Consider the following 27079-nt stretch of genomic DNA (forward strand, 5'->3'; position numbering starts at 1 on the left):
ACTAAGTTGCCATTAGGACCCCCCACAATACTTCCATACTACTGATTTTAAAAAAGCAGGTAGTAAAGACTGTTACAAATGTGTCAATTATCTGCGTGCTATGGGGATGGCGAGATATTTTAGACAATGGATTCTAGGCTTTTCATCTCTGGTTAAGTCTCCAAGTTTGTGTTTAGAAAGACATCCACGACCCATGCACTGGGCCAGAGAGGGAGCGTTTGTGAAAAAAGTGGAGGTCTTTAACCATGGCTTAGGACACCCTAACAATGCCAATCTATTTACATTGTAGTGTCATGAACACAATGGTACAAGTTCTGTTACAGAATCATAGGGACCAAAATAAACCCACTGCCAATTACTCTTCTATTCCTGACCCAGTGGCAGCAGTTTTCCAACCTTGAATGCAGTCAGTGGCTGCTGCTGTGTCACTTGTCAAGGCCTCTAAAAAGATTTATTGGGTTCTACTTTAACAGTTGATTTTTAACATTCTGTGGCTGCATTATTAGTCACAATGAAACAACATTTGTCGGCTGCATCGTTGTCCTGATATAAGATGGTTACACTTCCTTCCACAGCACAATAATCCGCTGCCTGGAAATGAATTCTGTTTCCCTAATGCCCACTGCACAGACTGTCCCCTCGTTACAGAACACTTGACTAAGTCCCAAATTGATTTGTCTGGCGCTGCGATCTCAAACAGTGAATTGGTACATTTTGTGGTTGGATCTTTACTCAGAAATAATGTTGGAAATCTTATTGTTGTAGAAAGCAGAAGGCTACCTCAGGTCTGCTCTCCTCAAGTAGCGGATCGTATGCCCACACCTGGGTTTGCATTACAGCATTACGTAAGAATGCTACTGTGTTCACAGACTCCAGGTATATCTTAGCTCATGACTGTGGGCTGCTCTGGAGTGAGAGGTTTTCTTACTTCTGCTAGGATATCCATTAAACTGGGTTTAAATGTCCTCATGCTGGTACATGGGGTTGCAATTGCCAAACGAGTTGCCAAAGTTCTCAAGATGATGTGTCTTGGGGAAATGCTTTTGCCATGAAACTGCTAAATGGCTGCTCAGTCTCCAAATAGGGATATTGCATGTACAGCGTGTGCAGTGATGAATTTCCTCTACCTACACAGAATGGTTTCTATATCAGGTGCAGGCATCTGAGAATGAACAATTGGCATGGATCAAACAAATGTGAAAGGGACCCTGAAGGCATGTGGATGGATAGAAGAGAGAGTGGTAGCCATGAAACTCTTGGTCCTTAATCTTTTCCATTTGTACTGTAGCCAAGCCCATGTCAAAAGCGGTAGCATGAGCCGTGCCACAGAAATCCATTTGTTTTCTCACTTCTTTTCTTCTGTTGCCCAGCAAATATGTCAGTCTTGTGCCAAATGTCTAGCCCACAATATGTTCAAAGGGATAAAGACCCCCCCCCCCAGTGCATATCTACTTCGTTGGGGGCCCTTTGTCAATTTGCAGATGGACTTTAGACAGATGCCCAAATCTTGCTCCTACTGCTAGGTATTGGTGATAGCATGCATATTCTTTAGTTGGATTAAGGGGTATCTGTACTTACACCCAGACCCAGGCAAAAAGCTACTTAGGGACTTCAAACCTAATTGCGGGGTCCTGTTAAGGCTTTCCAGTGCCTGGGGTAATTTCCTAGGTCTCTTTTGAAGTCCAGACAGCTTGTAAGGCATGAGGAATAAAACGGTGTGTCCACTGTGCCCTGAATGCTCCGGAAAGGTTCTGCTAGAATTGCCTGCTCAAAAACTAACTAGCCTATACCTGCACGGAAACACATATCAAGTTGCCCGACGCACATGGTCAATATGAGCCATTCTATCCAATACAATCAAACTGAAGCATGTCACAACATTCATCCTGGTGAGAGAATCTACATTAAGGTCCACCAACCTGCCCTTCAGCCAAGGTGGGAGCAACACCTTCAGATCCTGTTGTCTAAGAAGACAGGTGAAAAGTGTTGTGGAGTTCCTCCCTGAATCCGCTCCTGTCTCTGTGAGGGGACACCTGCACCTCCGCACTCCAATCCTTCTGCGCCTGCTAGGTCTCCTGTCCCTGCTCTTTCCAACAATTCCTGCCCAGCTATTCCAGCAAGCCAACATGTGCATTGGTGCAGGAGAGGCTCCAGCTTAAGCAGTTGAACAGCGGTCATCTCTTCAGGATGCAGCCCCTTCTCCTCACTGCTACCAGCTCAGTCCATGGTAGGGGAAGCCCTTCCTTAATGGATCCTGCAATAGGTAAGCTTCCAGGAAGCCCTTTTGTTTGGGGAATAGAGTACCACTTAAATGAAACGCAAAAGACATAATCGCTCCTTGTACATCAAAAACAGTACGTGAACCTCTCGCAAAGGTAAAGGCCAGACCTCAACACTTCCTGATGCTGGATCTGCACTCATTTGTCTATGGATTTTTCGAGGGGGTGTTCATAGTCCCCAACCCCTTCAACAAATAAGAAATGTGTCTTTGTCTGAACTTTCATAACCTCCACCCTGATGAGTTTGACGATGTCATTACACTGATAACTTTATACGATGGCTTCAGATTTTCAGATTAACGCATACCTGCCACAGTTCACCTCACTAACACTGTTCATGACTCAGTATGAGACCAGAAACAGCATCTTTGTAGGACGTGGAATGTCCTGTGTCTATCAAGTACCAACCTATGATCCAGGTATGGAGTTAGCATAGAGCCACACGACTCCACAGAGCGGAGTACAGGAGTACTACTACGAAAATGTCCAGATCCAGTCTGGTGTCTGGGAGATATCTTAAGGTGAGGAATCTGTGGTTCGAAGTATCCATCAGAAAGAGTACTTCAAGCCGCAGTGGTGGGACTACCACGTCATGTAGACATTCTAAGAGCCAGTACGAGAGCACACATGTCTGGGTTTAATGTGCTAACGCATGCTAAACAGCATTTGTACAGGTCTCTATTTTCATGCTTCAGCACATTACAGCCAGACCAATTGCCTTTGCCAATAATTTCCACTCAGACCCTGTCCACTGCTGGAACTTCAAGATTATTCACAACACCTTCGAGCTTCAAATGTCTGCAAGATGGTTGGTACTGGGCATGTCTTGTGAATGCGTGCATGTCTGGCACACAGAAAAGAAAGCACTGAAGATTTATTCTAAAAGTGTCTTCTCTTACCAAAAGCAACTAAAGACATAATAAATACTTCCATGGAACAAGATGTGCATGGTGGATCTCCCCATAAACAAAAAAAAGTGCTCCCAAAGACATCAATAAGTAGACTTACACGAACACTAATAAAAGTGTGAGTGTACTGGAATAAAGAAAATTATAAAGGACTTCTACCTGAAAGTCACAAAATGAGAGGGGTTCACAAATAGCTGAAAAGGAAGGAGCATTCATTGAGCGGAGTAAGTATGATAACTTAATTATGTGTTTATATTGTTATAGCACAGTCTTAGCTGGGGCGCAACGGTGCATAGTATATTATGGGGAGTGATAAAAGCCGAAGCAAGATTATATACATCAAGTGAGGGCTTAAACCTTTGAATAACAGATAGTTGCACACAATCAAGGTATTATCAGAGATTGAGTGATTTGTCCAGAACTGTACTGTTTTGGGTAAAGTGCCAAGCTGGATTCATAACCAGGTACCCATGTTGACTTAGTCACATTTTCTTCCATTTTTGATGTAATAATCCATTTAAAAAAAGGTTAACAGTTGAAAATGCTACCAAAGTCCACTTTCACCAATACTTGTGAACACGTGTATCATTTGGATATTTTCCAATAAGCATTATGGTATTATGCTGTGTTCCCCAGGATGACTAATGAGTAGACCGAATGCAAATTATTATAGTATGTAGTTATTATACAGGGGTCACATCTTGGTTATGTTGTCTCTCGTTTAAAGTTCAGTTTTGTCTGCGTACTGGCTAATAGGGTAAAGTATAATGTGATATATAAAATATTTACATAGCTCTAAACAATGTAAGGATTCATTAATAGTGATGCATCCCCATTTTACCCATTAGGGTGAACAGATAGGAGTACTTTTTTTACTGGGTATTTTCTATTATTTAAAATAGTATACAAAGGGTTGATGAATCTATTTTCAATCTTTGGCACTACAATACTTTCTTGAAATAGCTATGAACTGCTTTGACCGTGGAGCACAAATATTGCAAATTACAACTCTAAAGCCAGTTTCGGTTTGAGAGTTGGTGTTTAAATATCTTTCACATAAATACAGGTGAGTGCCTAGGCCAAATTTACATTCAGCCACATTTTCTTTCTCTCCAAATAAAAGACGGTTGGCTAAAAATGCCAAAATGTAAATGTGCGCTTGCTGCACTAGAAATTAATTATGATAAATATTGTCAGCAATCCTTATCAAGGAGCTGAAGCGATGTAAAAATGAGATGAAATCTTGTTATGGTGAGCGTCAATAGCACAAGAAACGCTGCTGCAGGATTAGAATTAGAGATAGAAGGATAACCAGATGGAGACCTGGGCTCAAACCCATGTAGCTGGGAAGGTGTGTGCATGCCTATGAACGTGCGACCTATCACATTGGGATGCTGTAGCTCCAGCTGGTTGCCACCACCAGCCAGTAAGGTGTTTATGTTCCTCCACCTGAACACATGCCGTTTATCTCTCGCAGGAAGATGGGAGGAATAGCTAGCAGTCAAGCAGAGTGCTTATACTTTAGGTGTGATGGGGAACCATGATCGGAGCCCGAGGATTTCGAAGGAAATCCCTCCTCTTGTACCCTTGAAGTTGACCTACTCTCACAGGCTTTATGCTTCACACATCCATCCACTCAATTAAGGTTTGCCTGCAGCAATCAAACTAAGAGGTGGTACCAGAAGGACTGACAGCTGGATCAAAAGTGAATGCCTGCATTGTGCTTGATGTTCTGAAGAAGCAGGGCACTAGCAGGAGTTCTATCCCTTTAAGCAGCAGAAACCAACAGTGTATAATAGCAGCAGAACTCGCTTGCAGTGACAAGGGCACACGTTGGAGGGCACGTAGGCATGGAGACCTGCAGGCACTGAAGGCAGAACTCTATAACCGCAGCAAGATTTAAGGATATGATGAAAGTAGGAGTTGTGGTAGCAAGACTCAATGTGACATCTCCAAAAGTTTCAGGATATGTCAGAAGCATCTATAACAAAATCTTAAGTAAACAAGTGTCACTACAAATGTACTGTCAGAATGAAACGGAAGTAAGAGTGGCAGCAGCACTCACACTTTCACTAACATACCCATTTCAATGGATTTAGAACCCACTCCAAAAACTGTGTAACCTGCATGCTGTGCTGTACATATTCGGTCAGTGATAAAGGTTTACACTACAGCTGCCTTGTTGCGACTGTTCTAAATGAATGTTGAGCTTGCATTGCTGCTACCTACTGCAAGCAAAATATTTGTGGTTGTCAAGGAGTACCTCTTCTGTGAGGAAAGAAAGCTTGCACTGTAGAGGCCTGTGTGTGATGAATCTTACATAGCTGCTTCCCACGACAAACCTGTTCAGTAAGAGAGGATGGTTTGCAGTGCGGTCACTTAAGTTGCATCTGCTCTAAAAGGAAGCAAAGTTTGCACTGCTGCTGTGCCTTCTGTACCAGTTCTGTGAAGGAAGGAGAAAGGTTTCTGCTGATGCTCGTCTTATACCTTCTACAGGGAAGCTTTCACAATAACTGTCCTTTTTGCAGCACCTCTTTTTGACAGCACTGTGCTACTCCTACTTCGATTGTCACAAGCCCAATACCTATTCCTTGTGCAAGGGATGCTGCTAATGTCAAGATGCGTCTATGGTATGTTTAAGTAATCCTTCTAATAAAAATTAACTTTACAGAAGGCAAAAAAAAATGACTGGTCTATGCTTATTTTTATATGTGATCTTAATAAAAGACCAAACTGACCAAAATACGTGAACGGTTAATGCTTGATGTCCCATGTGAAACTGTTCCAAAAGTGACTATACCACCTTGTACTATTCAAAAAAATGGTCGCCAAGTGACTATGTTATACGTACAATTGCTTCACCCCCACACAGTGCTTAGTATGTTTAAAAAAACAAACGCATATGTGATGTTACCCACAATGTTTAACTGCACCCGCAACATCCACAAATGGCAATGCCATCAGCCACTGAAAAAAGGTGATAATCCGACTTCTGGTGAAGAAAGAACAAGTAATTGCTGAAATGTGCATTAAACTTTCCTTTAGCATAATTTCTTGCTACTTGTTCACACAATACTCACTGTGCTATCTCCAGTTTCACACGTTTTCTCTCCTCTTTCCCATCTGTCACATTCGCTGCTCACTTTATCCCCTCGTTTGACCCTCCTTATTCTCTTATGTTCTCTTATCTCGGTGACTATCCTCTATCTCGTCTATCACTCTTTTCCACAATCTCATTCCTCAATCCCTTCCCTCTCACTCATCTTCCCTCCTACCTTTTGATCCTGACTCATTATCAGAGACAGGCTATGTCAGACACTAACCACACCCACAGGTTACGAGCTGGTGACCGGTATCTCGGTCCCTACAGAAGTTCAGATTTTACATAATAGGAATGAATATTGAACGAGCTGAACTCTGCCTGTGAAACTGCTCAGCAAAATCGATGTATCAACACATCTCTTGCTATACAGGGGCTCAACTATGTATAGTGGGACTCTATTCTGGTTCACTGCAAGAAATAAACGGTCTGCAAAGAAATTCAACATTATATATGTAGGAGCTCAGCTCCATCTTTGCATAAACTCTGCTGTATCTGTGCAGTGGTTCATCACTATGTATGAAGATAGTCAGCTGTAGTTTTATGGCCAGAGCTGTGCCAACTTTGAAACTGAGTAATCAGGTTTGAGTCTCAGCGTCGGCTCAACATTCCCGGATTCTGGGCAAATATCTTAATTTCCGTGTGGCAAAAAAATGAATGTGACCTTGTGTAGCGTTACTGGTGCTCCTGTAAAGTGGCAATTACTTTCAGGTCACGTTTGTGCTATATAAAACTGTGAATAAGGTCAAATTGATCTGTGAATGAGCTGCACTCTTCAAGAGGACAGGGTCTGTTTATGACAGAGTCCCACTTTCTCTGTACATGCAGGAATTAATGTTATCCGTGCAGGAACTCACTTATGTCTACTAGGTATTGTGGCACATCTCAAGAAGTACAAGTAACTTCAGTTCTGGAATCCTGGGAGCAGAAAAAAAGAAGCTGTAGATGGAGAGCCTGACTACACGTACAGTAAGTAGTATGAAAGTATGAACAGTGCTGAACCCCAGGTGACTGCCTCTGGAAGGTGTGGTAGAAGTCCAAATGCACTGCAGTACTTGGGAAGGAAAAAGAGGGCCTGGGCAGAAAAGCAAGAGACAACAAACAAATGTAAACAAAGGAGGCTCCAAGTTGGAGTCACCAGCATTTAGGCAGGGGCCATTGGGAAGAGAGGTGGTGGCCAATGGCAGTTCTTGCCATCATGTGTGAAAATTCAAACTCTCAGCAGGAGACAGAGAGAAAATATCAGCCCCTATAAGGTCAGGCGAATTCTGTATTTGGCTCCAATTATTACCCCATGGAGGGGTAGTGGAGCAGTTGTCTGCAGGCAGCTGAAGTTTGGGCGCTATAGTAATTATATATGCCTAGGGTGATTTAAGAGATGATCTAGCACCGGAGGTCTAAGATATGGCCAGGTTACTCAGGTCCATCTTCCAAAGGGTGCCAGGTGTATCCATTTTTGGGTTGCCCGGGAATGGTTTAGGGTGTGACTCACTGATTGTCACAAGGGTGCTCCCCTTGTATGAGGGTGTGGCTGAGTTCACATTGTCAAGTACTAAGTAGGGGTCATGGTGGAAATCTGGGGGTACCAAATCACATTTTCTTGGGGATGGTGATAAAGTCAGCTCAGTGGGTGACAATGATTGTGAGAATTTCAGACAGAAAATGTTATATCTAGCTTTGTATGGATATGGATTTTCAATCTACAGGATGTACATATTTGGAAGTGTGTCACTATCAAGAAATGTTATTTATGTGTCTTTAGAAAAACAAACGGGCCAGATAACTTTTAATTCTCAAATCCGAGTTTGGTGGGGTCAGGTAACTTCATTGCTCTAATGCTGGGGTGTGGAATGGGGATGTTTTAGTGTATTCATCCAGATGTCATTCCCACTCAACCTCGGAGAATCCCTCAATTGTGTTAATCTGAAATCTTCTCTGGAACAAAGCTTGAGCTTTAAAATCTCCTCTACAGGCAGACATTCACAAGATAGGAGGCATCTGCACTCATGTCACAGCAGAAGGTGCATTAACACACAGGACAACACTTGCCAGACTGAAGTTGGCATAGGGTAGTAGAAGGCAGGGTGGGCACAAGCTGCTGCGACAAAGCTTTGGTGGGCGCAGTGCCAGGTGCTGTCCTTACACAGTACTATATAGATCCACTTGTCAGTCAATTAAGTATTCAGCAAACAAATACCCAGGGCAAGAAGCGTGCACACAGCGCTCTGTGAGGTGGACTGTGAGATTTAAGCACACAGCAGCCCTTAATAAGTAACGGTGGAATACTTTAACCCACGTGTTCCTACTGTGGTCCATATGTCCAGCCCTGCCCAAACGGATATAGCCATCATGAGGTAGAGGAGCACAGTGACTGGGTGCTCTCTTCCGCTGCTTCTGTACGGAGTGTCAGAGTAACTGCATGACTGTTAAAGTAACTGTGTGTCATAACGTTATTGTCAAACCAATACCCTGATGCCAATGCTGACAGACTCACAGGTAACATCAATACTTATGCAATGGCTAGCCGCCTTCTTCTGGGATAGAGCAGGCAGCCTGGAGCATTTTACTCCGACTGCCCACAGGACCATCTTTTAAAAGTCCCTGCTGCCACTAATAAGTGCTAGTGCCACCTACCATATCTTTCCTGAAAGATGTCAAACCCCATAGTAAGTCAGTCCTTCTATTAAGAGAGAGTATAAAGAAAGCACTTCTCCGTTTAAAACTAAAAATCTATGAGAGCACAAATACGGCTGACAAGTTTCTGGTTGCTAGCTTTAGAAGAGCAAAAGACATGACAAATACCAAATGTGAAATCCCAGCCAGGCACCTTACCTACAAGAAAAATAGCCTTCCTAGACTTGCACCACACAAAAGCAATAGAAGAGACTTTGTCAGATATACAATTGTCGCGCTTCCAGCAGGCTACACACAGAGCTAGAATTGCAATTTACCACTGTAAAGGTCGCCAGAGTTAATAAAGACCTACAGGCACATAAAGCTCCAGGCACAGACGGCCTAATGGGTTCTACAAGTCCTTTGATCCTCTGTTGATCCCACAGTTGATCAAACTCTTCAACTCCTTTCAGGAATTTGGGCGAATAACAGATACTATGAACAAGGCAGACATAACTTTGAAAACAGGCAAGGCAAAAGAGTAGAGCGCTGCGTACATACATATCCCGCTCCTTTCAATACTTGAAAATATACATAAAATTCCTTGCAAATAACCTGGAAAGATGTATGGCATTCCAAATCAACCCTGTTCATTCAGATTTAGCAGCCGTCGCCAAACAGTTCATAATAAATGTAGAACACTTCACTTGGTAGAGAAAGCCAATATACCAATGAAGGTCGTGGCAAAAGATGCCGAAAAGGCGTTTGATAATTTTGAGTGGCCATTCCTCAAGAAATAATTAATAAAATTGGCATGGGCAGATATTTGAACCCCAATGCACAAGTTTTGTTCAATGACAAAAGAATAATAAAGTAAATTTACATTCAGAGAGACAAGGCAGGGGTTTCCCCTCTTCCCCACTCTTGTTTGCCTTGTCAATAGAACCCACTGGCTCAATCGAACAAGGTACAGGAAATGCCATTTGGGGGCTCGGCACTCATAACTCATCTCTTTGCAGAAGAAATCCTCTTTTCCTTGATAGACTTTGAGGACTTAACTAGGGCTGCGATGATACTCCTTGAACAATATGGAAACGTTTCAGGATTTCAATTTAACATTACAAAATCTGAGGTTTTGGGTACCAACCTAGATCACTATGCCAGATTAGAAATTGACAATATATTTCCAATAAAATGGGCTATTAAATACCTGGGTGTGCAGATTACTCCAACATTACAAGAATTGTAGAAAGACAATTACATACATCTTTTTCCAAGAGGTATTGAGCGACCTAACGAGGTGCAGTGGTCATTTCCTGGATGGGCAGGATTTCTATCAAGCCTTACAAGTACATGCGACTATCATATGCAACAACCCCAATCGGTATGCAATTATTTCATCTGGCAAAAAAGTTGCCAGAAGAGTATTTGTAGGGAACGAAATGGTTTCTCAAATGTCGGAGTAGTTGTGTAGCTTGAAAATGTTTCTGGATTCACATGCTGTTTTTTAGAACGCCATCCAGTGGTTGGGTCCGGAATTCTCCAGTGTAGTAGTAGTCCTATTTTTCTTGTTGTGGGGCATCCACTAATCCATATTTGGTGTCTAATCCAGCCTCTAATGACGTCATAAGCCCTCCCCAGAAGCGTCCTAGCATTGTAGCCATCTACAGATTATTTCCCCCCCGGCCACCCCTTATTTCCCCATCTTGTGGGAGGTGGATGGGTCACCTGTGAATCTAGAAAATTCTTCAAGCTGAAAAACTACTACTACAGGTAAGAAACCATTTTGCTTTGCAGCGTGAATCATTTCTGGATTCACATGCTTTGCATTGATTTTGTAGTAGTATAAATTTGCGACCTGACAGCTTGGGGGCTTTCAGAAAGTTGACCTGGGAATGCAATACCATATAAAAAAAACTATTTTCTGCATTTTTATAGTGCTTCCTACCTCATGTCAAGGGTACTAAGCGCTATACAAATTCAATCACATACAATCAGGGCCACTAGAATTAACGCGACAGGGGAGGGTAAAATTATGCGGCAGGGTTGAGCAACTTAGGCAACAAGAAAAGGCAAATCATGCAGCTTAATGTGGCACATTTGTGACACTTACCTCATTATTTTGACATTTTTACACTAATTATTACTGTCTGGCCATTAGTTGCACTTCATTAGTACCAGTATTACACTCACATAAAGCAATAAGAAACAGACAGGTGACCAGTATAGCTTTGCAAAGGGTCTTCCACTGCCCAGTAACACGTGTTGCCTCTTATTTAGAGACTTTTGAACCGTTTGATGTAGAAATAATATATTTTAGTTAAAATTTGCAGATTATGCAGCAGAAGATGGATGTAACAAATGCAGTAAATCTATGGTTTTGCAAAAATGCCACAGCTGCACAAATGCATAATTCGAGTAGCCCTGCATACTATATAATTTGTCATTCGTACCTTCCTTCTTTGCTTGGAAGAACTCCGGTTCACAGTCAGGTTGGGAACAGAGCAGAGATCAACTTTCAAGTGCAAATGCTGCCTCAGAGTGTTAATGACAATCACTGTCTATCCTTTAATACAATGTGGAATGCTAAAACACACAGCTGTGCGCAGATAAAGTTCCCACCATGTGGTCTGTGAGTTAATGGCGGCCTTCAGAAGCAGGAGAAGCTAAACGTGTCTAAAGAAGAAAAAAAAAGTAATGCTCGCAACAAAGCCCGATTCCCAAGCTGTACCATGGCTTGCCATTGACTTTGTGGTTTGTAAATCACGTGTTCTGGCCTCCAATTTGCTGGCTTTATTTGCTGGTCAGTTTGAGTTCGTACCTCCCCATGCTAAAACCGTGTTTACAGTATTCTTCCACGAACTTGTTTTCTGTAATAAACAGGCCTTTAATCTTGTTCTCATCTCCTCACATTTGCTCGGCATTCAAAGACCGAGGTGAAATGTCTCACTGTTTTTTGTGGGAGCCTGGTCTGTTATTTAGCTTTTGGAGGACTTATAAGTGAGAGCGTTTCTAGTAACACGGAATGCAACGTAGTTACTCCATGGAACCTGCTTGTGCCATTAAAAAAATATTTTTTTTTAGACATCGCCATCTCAAAAGGTATCTCGTTTTTCATCTGAACAAAACATTTGCATGTTTTTTGCAAAATTTGATGAGTCCATTTAATTTATGAAACTGCCTGTTCAGGTACAAAGTACAAAACTGCATTTCAGTCTCAGCGTAAGCTTACCATATGGTGATCTTGGGCAATTTACACTCTTTATGGCCTATTCACTGTCAAGCACCGGAAAAAGCCAGCCATATTGTATCACTATGTATAATCGACTAGTTTTCACTTTGATGTGTAAAGCATAAGCTTTATTTATTACATTTGTGGCAACTCATTTGGGAGAGTGAGATATGGTAACAGGAATGTTTTATGAAAGCTTTTGTGTTTATGTCTAGCTACACTACTATGTATTTCGTATTTGCAACTGTGCCTTTTTCGGAACACATGTTACCGGATATCAACGATTTCCTCATTTATCCTTGCAGGCACTAGGGTCATGATTTAAATGGTGCAGTGGGGCAGGGGCCTAAAGGTCTAGGAAACCCACTGTTCACCGATTATTGCTATATTTGACTACAAAACAACCAGTCAAGTGCAATTACCTTGCAGGCACCAGGGTCATGATTTGAATTGTGAAGCAGGTGCAGGGCACAAGGGCCAAAAGCTCTAGGAAACACACACGGAACACCAAGTATTGCTATATTTTGGTACTAAACAAGCAGTCGAGTGCTTTTTGGGTTCTTTCGTAACCATTGTACCTAAAGTAACAAAGCCGAAAGCTTCACTAATAAAAGCTGTAACCTATTGGACTTTACTGTCCACCCACATTTTATGTTACATTCAGTGCATGTATATGGCACTTCATAACAGTTTTTGTATGGTTCTAAAATGCTTCTGAATCTGGACACCCCTATATCTTGGCAAGGGCTTTCTCCATTCGATTTCATTAGCACTTCAGCCTTTGTAAACGCCATATAAATACTTATAACTTATGGCATTCCATACCACGCATTGGTAATGATCTATTGGCTTTGTCAATTTTTTTTCGCCATATCACGCACCAGTGCAGCATAACTGAAGGGGGGTGGGGGAGGTGGAGTGCTATAACTAGGACAACGCTGACTGTCATGCAGCTTTTTTACATTATTTTCACACATTTTCAACTTAGCTAAAAAAACATTTACATGGCCAATAAATCTCAAATAAGCAAGACCTACTGGCTTTGCCAATGCTGGTTTATTCTTGTGGAGGTTGGGTTAAAGTCTAGCTGGAAGTTGTAAATAGATGCTTCAATACCTTTTGTCCCATTTAAGCTTCCTTGTTTATTTGAATGACCATAAAATGTTTTGTGAACGTGTGCACTAAGGACCAAGTAGCTGCCATGCAAATATCCTGCAATGGTATATTTTCTAGAAAGGCTACTGTTGTTCCCTTTTTACAAGTAGAATGCACCTTTGACCGGTTTTGTAGTTGTATACCTGCAAGTGTGTGACAAATTTGGATAATTTCCATAATCTATATAGAGAATGTACCCTTTGCCACTGGCTTCCCAATGTTGTTGTCTGTGAATGGCGCAAACAGTTGCTTTGCTTTACCCGATTGGGTTTGCTTTCTCCATATAGTACATGATCACTCTTCTTGTGTCTAGTGTGTGTAACACTCTTTCCTCTTGGCACTTGGAAAAAAGAGGTATTTTAATTGACCGATTTATGTGGAAATGCAAGATTAGCTACGGTAGGAACTGTGGATCTGTCCTCATGACTATTCCATCCCAGTGTATTTGCAAGTATGACTAGGACTATCAGTGCCTACAATTCATTTAACTGTATGAAGGGATGTAATTGCAATTAGGAATGCCATCCTCAAATTGATCATTTTTATAAAGCCTTATGTAAAGATTCAAAGTGTTTCCTCATTAGCTGTGCTAATACCATATTTAAGTTCCATGTAGGGGCTGGCACCCACCTAGGTGGTGCTACCAGTTTTGCTCCCTTCAGAAATCTCTTCAGACCTCTCCCGTGATAACTAGTGTGCATATCTTACTTTGCCATCTAGTTGGTGTGTGAGGTATTTTAGGGCTGGTGTGTCCTTAGTATTGTCATTTAATAGGCCTAGTTTTTGACACCACCTCGAGTACCATTCCCATTTAGCTATGTAGCACTTTGTCGGTGGTCTTCCGGCTTATCATGAAACGACAATTTTGTTTTCTGGTAGAGTTAGATGTACAAATTCTAAGTCTTCAGGAGCCATGCTGCTGAACTGAAAGCTTCTGGTTGGAGAACTCTCCACCCTTGCATAGCTAGCAGGTTTTGTTGCCTGTAATCTCTGTAGGATGTTCTGTGCTAATTATATTGGGTCTGAGATCCAAGTTTGTCTCCTCCATTGAGGGGCAAGGAGTATTAGCGTCATCTTGGACTGTTGCATTTGTGGATTATCTAGTGTAACAGTTATCAGTGGGGGCAAAGCTGACCAGTCTATCAACAGAACATTCCCTGGGGAGTCAATGCAAAGTATAGGCATTTTGAGTTCCCTAAAGTTGCGAATAAATCTACTTCGGGTGTTCCTCGTTGCCTGAATATCTGTTTGAGTACTGCTTGATTGAGTTCTCACTCACAGGAGGAGGATGCTTGCCTGCTTCGACATTATCTTTTCCTAGAAGATGTATTGCTGTTAACTTTATTTATCTCTGAATGGCCCACCTCCAGATTTCCTGAGCCATACTTTATAGAAGAAAGGATTGCGCTCCTCCCTGCTTCTGGAGATAAAACATTGTCATTGTATTGTCTGTTTAAACTACAACAGAATTTCCCCACAGCTCTTTCTGAAAGGCTTTTAAGACTAGGAACACTATTTCTAGCTCTAGTACATCGATATGTTGTACCGCTTTCTGTACCTCTCATATTCCTCAGACCGTGAGTCTGTCAACATGAGCTCCCCAACTCATATGTGAGGCCTCCTTAGTGATGATTACTGTGTTAGTTGGGTATATAAATGGTCTTCCAGCTGTTAAATGTGACTTGTTAAATCACAAAATCTCATCCTGTAATCTCTGCAGGACAACCACTAGATCTTCCCAACTACATGGCCTGTGAACATTGGCTTTGAACCCATTCCTAAATTAGTCTCTTACGTAGCTGTACATATGGTATTTGAGGGAGTACAGAAGTTAATCTTCTACAGTATTTTCCCCACCGTCCTCACTGCAAGACACTGTCCTTAAGGTAGAGGCAAGTTTCTTAAAGTATTGATACTATCCTTTTCTCACAAGGATAAGCCTTTGCCTTTAATAAGTTGATTCTTGATCCCAAAAAGTATTTTTCTAGCTCTGGTATTGGCAATGACTTCTCGTTTTACTGAAATCACCAGACTAAAACGTTTTGATATGACCTTTTGTATATCTCCTGCATTTGTTTGGAGGGTTGGCTTTCACTAGCCAATTGTTTATATAAGTATACACTTACACTTTCCAATCAATCACATAAACAAAAGATGTGTGTCTTGTGGCAAACAAAACTAACTATTAAGTATATCCCTTGACTTTTTAAAGTGTGCTGCCACTGCTGCTAGGCACTTTGTAAACACCCTTGGTGTAGATTTTATTCTAAAGTCCAGCACTTTGAATTAATAGCGAGTTTTCTTCACCACAAAACACAAATCTCTTGTGTCTGTGGTTCATTGGGAAGTGTAAGTAAGCATCTTTGAGATCTATAGTTGCCATACCGTCTCCTTATTGCAGCTGAGGTATGACATCTTGGAGTGTTGTCATTTTGAATTTTGTGTTTTTATGAACTTGTTTATAAAACATAGGTCCAGTAAAGGGCATAGGGTTCAGTATTGCTTTCAAGTTCAGAAATATACTCCGCGTTTTCTCGGATTAATCTTGTTCTCTAGAACTTTTTTCTATTGCCTTTTTTCCCAGCAATTCCTCTACCTCTTTCAATAGGCATGATGTTTCCTCTTTTGTGTGCACCACATTCTTTGGTCCCTTGCTGGTACTATCTTTATCAGTTCTATGCAATATCCAAATGTTATGATGTTTAATATCAAATTGTCTGAAGGCACTTTACTCCACTCCTGAAGGAGAACCTTAATCCTTCTCCCCACAAGTGCTGTGTGAGAGATGTTGGTGATGCAGTGAGTCACCTGCTGGATGAAGCAGCTCCTCTGTGTGCCTGTGCTGTTTCTCATGCACATTCACAAAAAAGGCTGTCTTCCTAGTGTTTGATGCTGCCATTGTTGTGAAGGTGTGTGTGTGTGGTGTGGCTTGCACCCTGAAACCCCATGATGCGAAGTTGTGATTGATAAACTTACTCTGCCTGCCGGTATTGATCCTCTCTGTAGGTTTCCCCTGAAAACAGCGGCTCTCCATTGAAAGGTGTGCAGATTATATTTGCCTGCGCCCCTGGCTTGAAACCAGACACCTGCAGCCAGGCATTACGTCTTAGCGTTGCTTTGCCCATCATTTGTCTACTTGTAGTGTCTGCTGCTTCTAGTGCATACTTCAAGGAAGTATTTGCAATATTGTTGGAAAACAAGGCAGCATCTGTGAGGCCTGCACAAATAACAGGACTACATTTGTCCTTCACTGGGAACCAAACACCCAATTGTAGCGCCTGACTCTCAGAGGGTAGCGTTGCAGTACACTCAAGGGAGGAGGTGTGGGCTAGTAATCGCCATTGGCAGGTAAGCACAAATAACACTCAATAATTGATTGTCTAGTCTGTACTTTGCTTTATAAAAGTAAGAGTACATTTATTAAACACACACTACTCAATACTATGCACCAATTTACAAATGTACATAGCTGCTGGAATTACTTTGTGACATTGCATAACATCGCCACCCCTCCCGTGGGGGGGGGGGTCTAGTACCACAACTCCCATGTATGCACATCATCTTGCAGCCAATGCAATTAGTTGAACATAACCTTGGGCGTGGGCCCTGCGCAGTGGCACCATCCCAGTGGCGGCCCTCCCCATTACCTCAACAATCATTAAAAAGGGGTACACCTGCCTTGGTGACCCATGACCCTGCCTGAGCAGCTCCCACTGACCATAAAGTATGCACCTATATATCTTAAGGGCTAGCAGTCTGGGTTCTTTACCTAAGTGCAGCAGCAAGACGACATGTTTATGCATGCTTTAGAATGACATTACACAGCACATTTGTGGATCATTAGAATGCATTGCAATTACAGCCCCTAAAGGCATCACAGCCAGACACCCTAGCAGGAATGTCTGCAAACATAACCCCACTTTTCTTATGACATCACCTTACAACAGTACTTCACATTACACATGTGACCTTTAGTCCTTCTAAAGGAAATAACATTTCTGGTGCAATTACAGCTCTTCATCTCCAGGGATGCCCTTCTCCAGACATCCCCAACTCAGCCCTTTATTATTGGTTGCACTTCTCCATACACCTCAGCTGTAGAACAAAATGTCCAGCCCAGAAGCTGTTAAATGCAGACTGAGCCCTTGAGGCGTTATTCCTTTCAAGTCCCCATGTGACTTAGAGAGAGACTTCCAGTTTTGTGCAGGGGGAGACTGCACTTCAAGCAGCTCCCCCTGCACCTTTGCACATGTATTGTGGTGACCCCGCTCTCCTGGGACCACCACCAGCCGTAAAAACGCTGGGTTGCCCTTGCAGGCCGGTCCTGGCTTGCAAGGCATTATGGGTTTGCAGCTCTCCCGCTACTCCAGGGAGAGCTGCAATTAGGGCCTCCTGTGCTTCTTGGGCCTCGGTGGGGGGCCTGGTCCCACCCAGACCCCCAGGTACGGTAAAGGGTCGGGGAGCCCACCCACAGCCGATCAGCAGCTTTGAGGGCCTGGTCCCTCCTGGGCCCCCACTGTTCTTCTGGGTCCCGGTCCAACCCGGGACCCCCGCATTTTCCAATCCGTTGGAAGGCAGCCCACCGCCAGCTGCCCTCGCCCGGCCACCACCCTTGTGTGCTGCCATGGGAGCTGGCACAGCCGTTCTAGTCTGCCCGCTCCGGCGGGCAGATGCGAGGACTCTGCAGGAGCGCTACAATTGGATGTTTGGTTCCCAGTGTAGGACAAATGTAGTCATGTTATTTGTGCAGGCCTCACAGATGCTGCCTAGTTTTCCAACATTGGTGGCAGCATGGGGATCCTCAAACAGAACTTCAGAAAGGAGTTCTAACTGGACCTCGCCTGCTGGGGAAGGCGGCACTTTTGGTGGGATTCTCCAGAACCATTTTTAAAAGTGTCCCTGTTGAAGAAAACAAAAAGACCAAAAGGGGCACTGTTGGTTTCTAAGCACTAGAAAGTGACTAATCTTTAAAAATTCACATCTCTGGTTCCCTACAGTTGATTTTTTTCGTTTTGGTGTCATTTAAAAGAAAAATATTACCTATTTTTATAAATTGGCGTTGGATTTTTATTTTGTGTTGTGTCTTAATTATGGTGTTTTTAAATGCTTTACATACCGGTCTTTGAAATTAAGCCTGTCTGCTCCCAGCCACGCTACCAAGGGTTGAGCATAGGAATAATTTTCTAAGACCTATGCTGGGTCTTACCACGTGTTAGTGGCCTTATTGCCAGTGGCAGACCTACATTTGCCCCTACAATAACCCACTTTCCAACAAATGCAATTTCCCCTCTTTTGCTGCGGAAGCTGCCCTCTTGCAATATTGGTGCTTCATCAGCTCTGCCACCTCATCCCAGTGTTGGCACGTGTATCGGTTTAGCAGAGTGTCTGAGTTGGCTATTTGCCATCGAGTTGCTGTACCTCTCTCAAATTTTCTCCTCACCATATCCTCCTTTTTGCTTTTTTTATTCAGTGGTGGTCCAATTGTCATTGGTATGTTTGCCCTTTTCTTGGCTGTAGACTCGAATTGGTGCCCCAGCTCCAAAGTCGGCAGCTTTGGATGTTACGCCACGTCCTCTCTCCAAATATTCCTGAGTATAGGTCAGTGTGTTTGGGTGGGAGTGGGCGAGTAAAGTTTTTTTTTTTGTTTCGCATGAAATGAATATTTGAGACTCTCCCCTTGTATGTTTCAATGGTATTACCTGGGGTCATAGCACTTTGTGCTCGCGCTGTCCCTGCTTGATGTCCGTCATTCTCGTTTCGGCGTCCAAGACTTCTCCTTCAGCATCTATGGCGAGGTTATCCTCATCATCGCCCACCAAACCCAGGTCTCTTACAGATGGAGTCTGCTTCTGCTCCTGCAATGCTTAGTGTGCCTGCCTCTGCTTGTCCTTTGCTTTTACAGACTTCGGCTTGAAGTCTGCACAGGCCTAGCAGTAGCGGCTCTTGTGGTTGTGCGGAAGACAAAGGTTACATACCCAACGGTGTCTTTCTTTGCAAATATATGGTGGCACTTTGGGCAGAAATGGAATGGTGTCGTCTCCATATCATGCAGAACAGGGAGCCCCATGTCGGACATTCTTTGGTTTGCCCCAGACGTTTAAATTAGAATAATTCTTATTCGGTATCTCTTTATGGTAGTCTTCCTCTGCGTTTCCTCGCAAAACTTCATCCAAAACCACTACTTTTTGTGGAGTGGAGAGCCTTTAGCTAAACTTCCAGACCCAACGGCAGAAAAAAATAATCTGAAGACTATGACAAAGCGTGGAAGTTGCCGGGTTGTTAAAAATGAAATGACAATCGTGATCATTACCTGCGCCATCTTGTCTGGTGGAAATTTCTAATGTGCACATAAGCTGCAGTCATTTTAATCTATTGCAGCCATTTTGTACTCTCTGTTAGTCACCTTTGTTTCACCCTGCCCTTACTAGCATCCCTCTGACCGACCTGGTATGTGTGCTGGGGGCTATAAACTCTATTGCCGCGACAAACCTCAGCACCACTTGCTGCCACAAACTCGTTTTTCCTCTCATCTCAGTTTACAGGCAAACCCTTGGACACTACCTCTCACTGCACATAGTTACACAAACAAGTTCCAAATACCAAAAGGACCCTTGCAAACAGGATTTATTGCACTGCATACAGCAAAACTTTATTTTACCAACATTGGGACATGTTTTTATCAACAGAACGGACTCTTACATCTGGCTGGTCTCACATGTTTTAGACCCTGAAGCAAGGTCCAGCTGCAAGATATGATTGTCTGTTTGACCTGGGTGGGAAGAGAATTACTGTTGGGCTTGTGTGGCAACCTGCCAGGGGCGGGGACTCCAAGCTTCTGTAACCATGTTGATAAAACAAATGCATTGTGTAAAACCTGTATAAAAGGAAGAGCCAAAGGAGTTATCAGCAGAACACCTACCTCAGATATCCCGGTGTCTGCAGTTGACGTGATCTCCTCATGAGAAATAAACCTTTTTCTGGTCTTCCAGTTGCCAGCGCTTGCCTCATTATTTTGATAGCGAACCCAAAGTGAATTAGAGGTGAAACCCTGCACCGGGCAGCATTGAGGGTCTTAAAAGACTAGCTGCCTTTCACAGGGTAAGACGTATGATGTCAGGAGAGGCTGGATTAGACACAAAATAGAAGGACAGCTGACACCCAACAATAACAAAAGTTTTTAAAAAAGGACTACTAGTACACTGGAGAATTCCAGACTGCATTAATAGTTGGCGGAATAATGAACAGCATGCGAATCCAGAAAAGATTCTCACTGTAAAACCAGAGCTAGAAAAGGGCGATTGGGTCTCCCAGTTCTTAAAACATACCATGCTGTAGCACAACTACACATCACATTCAAATGGTCCCTTAGGGAAAAAGTAAAGAAAGCGCAGGGTTCGAGTGGGCATGGGGACTGTCCGATAGGATTGTGCTCATGCGGACGATGTCCTGTTTTTCCTTACAGACCTTAATAGGTCAGGACCGCGTATACTGCAAATCATGCAAATATTCGGGGAAGCATCAGGGCTATACATGAACCCTCGCAAGTCAACCCTATGGGTGTTGGGGAGGCGCGCAGAGGTGGGGGACTGGGCTTCTTCACTCCAGGTAGCGGTGGGTGGTATTAAGTACCTGGGGGTGTTTATATCGGAGGTCCCCACAGTCTACTGGGAGCGTAATATAGCGCCGTGTGGGAACGGGTCCGGTCGGATATCAAGATGGGGTCCCGCATGCCACTGACGATATATGGTAGGTTGGCCATTTTTAAAATGGTAGCCCTTCCCAGGCTGATATACCAATTAGAGAACCACCCCTTCCCCATCTCGCCTCAATGGTTCCGACAGGTAAACTCCATACTGGGGCAGTTCCTCTGGGCGGGGGGCACAGTGCGGGTAGCACTGCGCACCTGTTTTTTATCTACCTATTGTGGGGGCTTTGCGACTTCTGATATCCTTTCTTATTATCAGGCCTCACACCTTCTAGTCCTGAACGAGTGGTGGTATGGCGACAAGGGAGACCCGGCATATGCCCTGGAGCGCTGCCTTATGGGGACTCATACGCTACACACCATTCTGTGTGCGGGGCAACTGTGGAAGACGTTACCACCGGTCACACAGGTGGTGTTTCAGATCTGGAGACAGGCACTGTGTCGCATGGGATGGTGGAACACCTTGACTGGTGAAACCCCCCTGTGGCACAACAGGCGGCTACCTGAGCTAGCGACATTACAGGGCTTCCAGGGATGGGACAGCATTGGAATTTCGACGCTGGGAGATATGCTGTCCAGCACGACGCTTAAGACCTTTCAGGATCTGTGTAAGGAATTTAGCATGCCTCGCTCTCAGTTATTCTAGGTATCATCAGTTCCGCCATGCCCTTGCGCCGAGCCTGGAGGGTCTGGAGTCCTTCCCAGAGTTCAGCCCCCTGGAAGAGAAGGTGTTTATGGGAGATCTGGAGACGAAAAAAAGATCACGCATATACCAGTCACTAGTCACACATTCTTCCCCCACACTGTAGATGCTCCGGGAGACTTGGGAAGGGGATGTGGGAGAATTGGAGGAAGAAGATTGGAGGGAGGCGTTGGCAGCCCCTAGGGGTACTGCCATAGCGGTGCACCTGCAGCTCATCCAATTTAAGTATCTACATGGAGTTTATTTCACTAAGGAGCGGTTATGGCGGGCAGGACTGATTGCATCTCCGGACTGTCTCAGATATGGCCAGGAAGTGGGGACATTTATACATACAGTGTGGAGTTGTAGCTCTCTAGCTCGGTTCTGGAGGGGGGTGCTGGGTTGCATGTCTGAGGTTCTGGGGTGGGAGCTCCCCCGCATGCCACGGCTAGGTTTACTGCATGTGATGGATGGGGTGGGCGGCAATGTTTACAAGAGGCATTTGTTGCTGCTGGGTCTCACAATGGCTAAAAGACGTGGCTAGGGCGTGGAAAGACCCGCAAGCTCCATCTGTGGTGGTATGGAAGAGAGGGTTAGACTTCTGCATTGGAATGGAGCAGCCGATTTTTGCAGCCAGAGGATGCCCACGAAAGCACTATAGAATCTGGAAGAGCTGGCTGACTTTAGGGGTCTGTGGCTTGAGCCGCTGGTGGACCGGAAAGATCAACCGGAAGGGATATGAAGGAGCCATGGTAGAGTGTACATGTATGTCATTTAGATGTACAAAATGTAGGAGACACGTGACAAACTTTGTGAGACTTGGGCGGGGGGGCGAGATCTGGGAGGAGGGAGTTTGGGGGGGGGGGGTGCTTAGTATTGCTTTGTTTATGTTTGTTTCTCAAAGAAAAGGAAAGTTGTTTGCATCTCAATTGATGTGATTTTTTTCCTGCAGATATCTGTGGTGTACAGAGCTCTGCGGAATGTGTGCAACTTTTCAATAAAATCTGTTTTAAAAAAGAAAACTTCAAAGCAGGTACCCGCTTTACCTACACCAGTTTAGCAACCTTGAACATATTGGTTCAGGGCAAATTTGCAGATCTTGTTAAACCAAACACAGATCTGAAGATAACATAATGGACTGTCACTTTATGACTGCTATGCATTAAAGCCTTCACAATGAAATCTGCCACTTTTAACACTATGGTATGGGGTGGGGGATGGGGTTATACTTCCAATAATGCAAGGGCTGGCAGAATTACACATTTTACTCCAGGAGTAGAAATTAGCGGAGTTGCTACACAAATAAAGGTCTGGAGCAAAATAAGAGTATATTAAGAACTCGGTGTGCCCTTATTTCTAGACTATGTTATGCACCAGACTATACAAGTAAAAAATCCAGATCAATACCAATGCCTTCATGTTTACGTATTCTAAAAAGATGTAAAGCGGACTTATCACGTAATACTACACCATGTGCACCTGCCCTGAGCCTCTACAAAACCTACCGATTACAGCAGTTGATTAATGTTAATATTTTAAATACTGAGCTTCTACTGTACAAAAGCAAATGTGTAAAAATAACTTCATATGGTTAACATAATCCAGATATTTATGGCTCAGTTTTTGATAAAAAACGCCTCCAGAGGCACAGCCTTAGACAATGAATTTAGTAAGCACATTCTTAAAGAATTACATTCAAGCGCATGTATGAAAAGTAGAAAATTGATAATACACAGAATAGATGCAGAAAACTAGACTGCAGTTACTAACTCAGACAGTAAAGGTAGCTGAGGTTTTATACAAATATGCCCAATTTACAATTGAAAGTGTGATCAGAAAGTACAAATGGAACAAAGACATAACACTGAAATGAAAAGCATCCAGCAGCGAGTCTCCACAAGAGTATATACAGTGAATGATGTAGGGAAAAAAGGAGGGAGGAAAACGGTGCAATTGGATCATAAATCGGGACTGTGGATAATTTCTACCGCCACGTACATTGGTCATTTTATAGCACACTAACCACAAGTGGTATTTTAGTTTGATCCAAGAGGTATTGGAGAAAGCTTCAGCCCTGAGGAGAGTGGGGTAGTGCTTTGTGCTATGATATGAGAACATTCTTTTGATTTGGAATGCACTTGAAATTAAAAGTCCAAGACTGGTGAGAATTAGGAGATCCAATTTCTAATTTTCAACCGTTTCCCTAGTTACTCATTTTAGATCAGACAGCACTACAAACTTCGCTATGATCAAATTCAGGAGTGGCAATTCTTTTTTTAAGATAATGCTTTCAAGCAGACATTCTTGAAGCCTCAATCTAACGAGGGATTACAAGAGTAAGGAGAGTAGATTAAACCAGGGTAACTATCAGTACGCTTCTATTTAAACATAATAAACCCCATAAGCCTCGAAGTTTTTACTGTCCACACAATTCAAACTTTTACCCAGTTTTTCAAAATCTTTGATTGCTCATCTCAATAGCCAAGTTTCCACAGATGGGAGTTTGAGTCTACCAGGTATTGTCCATGCCTTTAACAAAGCATCCCTTCCTTGTCGTCACGTTAAACTTTGATGAAAGAGTGATCACTTTTTCCCTACCCCTATCTTATTTTTAAATCTTTCGGTCTATAATTAACATGGAACTCGTAGGCATAAGTTATAGCATATTTTGTTCCAAATTGTGTATTCTGTAATATAAAGTATAGAATACTTAATCTTACTGGGGTATTTTTTATTTTCACTATTGATTTAGAGTTGTATTGTTATTTGTAACTATGTACAACATTTTAAATTAAATATTAAAAAAGAGAAGTCCTTGAAGCCCACTGAGCTTTAAATTAGGGGTGGGTAAATGAGAAACATTTTACTTTTTCCAAGCATAAAATAAGATATTTTCACAAATAGTACGTGTATTACTAGAGATGTGCATAGGTCCTTAGTGTAAAAAACAATGATTACCAAATTATTTTTTTAAGTAACAGTCAACGTTATTACAGGAGCACGTGGTTGTAGGACACATCCACTTCTTGGAGCTCTTGCAAGGCATGTTATGCTTGTACTAGTGTCTCACTTGCAAAAATTGTAGAGGAAGAAAAAGAAAATGTACTTAAAATACGAGAAAGCAAAAAAATTGAATTTACAGGCAACTGTGGGCACATTAACAAATCAAAAGGCTCAGGCCTAATTTAACCAAATGCATTAATGCTGCTATTCCAACCACCAAACAGTACAGAGTAAATAGTTGTCCAATAAGTTCTCAATAACTATGACAGATTTTGAACGTTATAACAATAGTCAATGACATAAAATTGAAAAGCACACCCTTACCTTTCTAGTAAGTTGTGGATGGCCTTGAAAAGTAGAGTTCGACACTCGTAGGAAAGCCCGTTTTCCCATAGTCCTTCCTCTTCCACTGAAAGAAAAAGTCAAATGTAAGAACCAGTGTTAAAGTTAAAGATATTTATTTAATTTATAATCAACATAGGATTACATTTTTCACTCAGTTTTTAAAATGAAACCTCTCAGATACCAGTCCCTAGGTTAAAGGACCCAGTTTTTAAGATCTAAACTTGCCCATTTGCCGAGTACCTTTATACGTTGATCATCTTGGAAATTAAATCAGCCAAACAAACTTCTTTAGGAATAAGAATTCAGAACCTCTTCCTGATCCAAATACTTAGATGTTTGACCTCTTACTGAAACGTACCTATAAACATACTTCCATCCCAGATATATTTAAATCTACAACCAAGTTGAGAAACAATTACATAAAGCTGTGTATCGATATTGGGCACAGACTATGAGAAGCAAATACTTGCTATTTAGGGAAATGAACACAAAATACTCTCATCACTTTTGATACAGTGGAAGGTGTATGTAGGATGTACAGCTTGAATTCCAACTCCACGGTCACTATCGGCCACATGCTTCACTTTATGTTTAAAATCAGACGGGAAAGTGTGTGGTAATTGAATGAATGACTAGAGATAGTCCTCTGCTCATGTGTAGAAGTACGCTTTTGAAAATAGACTATTCATGGGAGTTCTAAGCGTATAACATCTTAATGTACATCAAATAACTTAAAGGTAATGTTGGCTAAAAGTTAATACTTTTATGGATCAAGTTACATGCAAAATTTACATGAAAATATTGTGTACAAACGTTTGGAAATGTTGAAAGCAATATCAAGTATTAATTTTCGGCGTTTAATAAAAATGGAATCCATCTTGTAGGCATTTAACCAACAAAAAAATATGTTTTCCTTTTCAGAAAAGAAATCTACAGGATCATTTGTCTTTTTGATTTCACATTTGTTCATAAAACATACTTTAAAAAAAATGGCACTGCAGTGGAATGCTAGAACAACGCTAGAAAGTTCATGAACAAGGATTCTCTCCTTCAATTACAAGGCGCATTCTAATTGAAGAACAATTCAGAGTTAACACTTAATTGTAACTTCCCTAGAAACAGGCACGGGCACTTTATGCACGAAACATTTATCTGTGGGGTTCTCGGTTGTTACAACATGGGCAGGCAAGATGAAATGGTAGAATTCCGTCCAACTACTATTTAGCAAGAGTTGAGAGATAGAAGGCTAAAGCTGGAGAAAAAGGCACCTAACGGGAGTTGCTATCCCCCCTTAGCCGCCCTCAAACCGACGGAATTACTGGCACCCAAGGTATTATTACCTCCAGGGGTGGGGTACATCCTGGTTCCTTCTCTAGCACACTCATATTGGGGGTATCTGATTCCAACTTAGCAGAAATAAAGGAAGGCTCAATGGGCCTATTGCCACTTTTGCCATTTGTTTCTGAAGTCTTGCAAAAATACCACAAAACATCACGCATCAAATCAAGGCCAATCCATATCAAGAGCTAGGTCAAAACAAAAAGCTCAAATATTCATCTACCTCACTACCACTCTCTCTCCCTGTAGGGGCATTATAACAGATCATAAACCAAAGTAAACACAGGCTTAGTTGTTGGCTAGCAAAAGAAGAACTGGCAATTGTATGCATTTGATAGTCTCGCCATTTAATCAACAAAATAATTAAAATAACACAAATATCTCTTACCTTACACCAGATGATTTCATGACTATCCAGCAGGCTAGAAATTCAACCTGAAGGGTAAGGAGGCTAAGTCAAAATCGCTGTTCAACTGCAATGTAGTATTCTCTAAAGCAGTGATTCTCAACCTTCTGCAGGCCTCACTGAAACAAATGGAAGTAAGGGGCCCCTAAACCGTTTCTACAATATTAACCTCACATTAACACAAAGACACAAACAAGTACACGATATATGACCTCAACACATCTACTTTCCTTTGCAATTATATATGTACATACGAGAACGACTACATACCATTGTAAACCCCAGATTAATCACAAATCAACAGGAAATCATG

The 27079-nt window shown here is 42.5% G+C and overlaps 1 protein-coding gene across 1 annotated transcript in view; it reads right to left on the minus strand.

Moving 5' to 3' along the window:
* The window catches only part of MED13L (mediator complex subunit 13L), a 1083173-nt gene that overhangs the window by 512600 nt on the left and 543494 nt on the right, over positions 1 to 27079 (minus strand). The window contains exon 3 of the mRNA XM_086943260.1: positions 25002 to 25086. Within this exon, the coding sequence (XP_086799386.1) occupies positions 25002 to 25086 (85 nt within the window). The remainder of the gene's footprint in view (positions 1 to 25001; positions 25087 to 27079) is intronic.

The sequence above is a fragment of the Lissotriton vulgaris genome, chromosome 11 (assembly GCF_964263255.1).
Source record: "Lissotriton vulgaris chromosome 11, aLisVul1.2, whole genome shotgun sequence".
NCBI lineage: Eukaryota > Metazoa > Chordata > Amphibia > Caudata > Salamandridae > Lissotriton > Lissotriton vulgaris.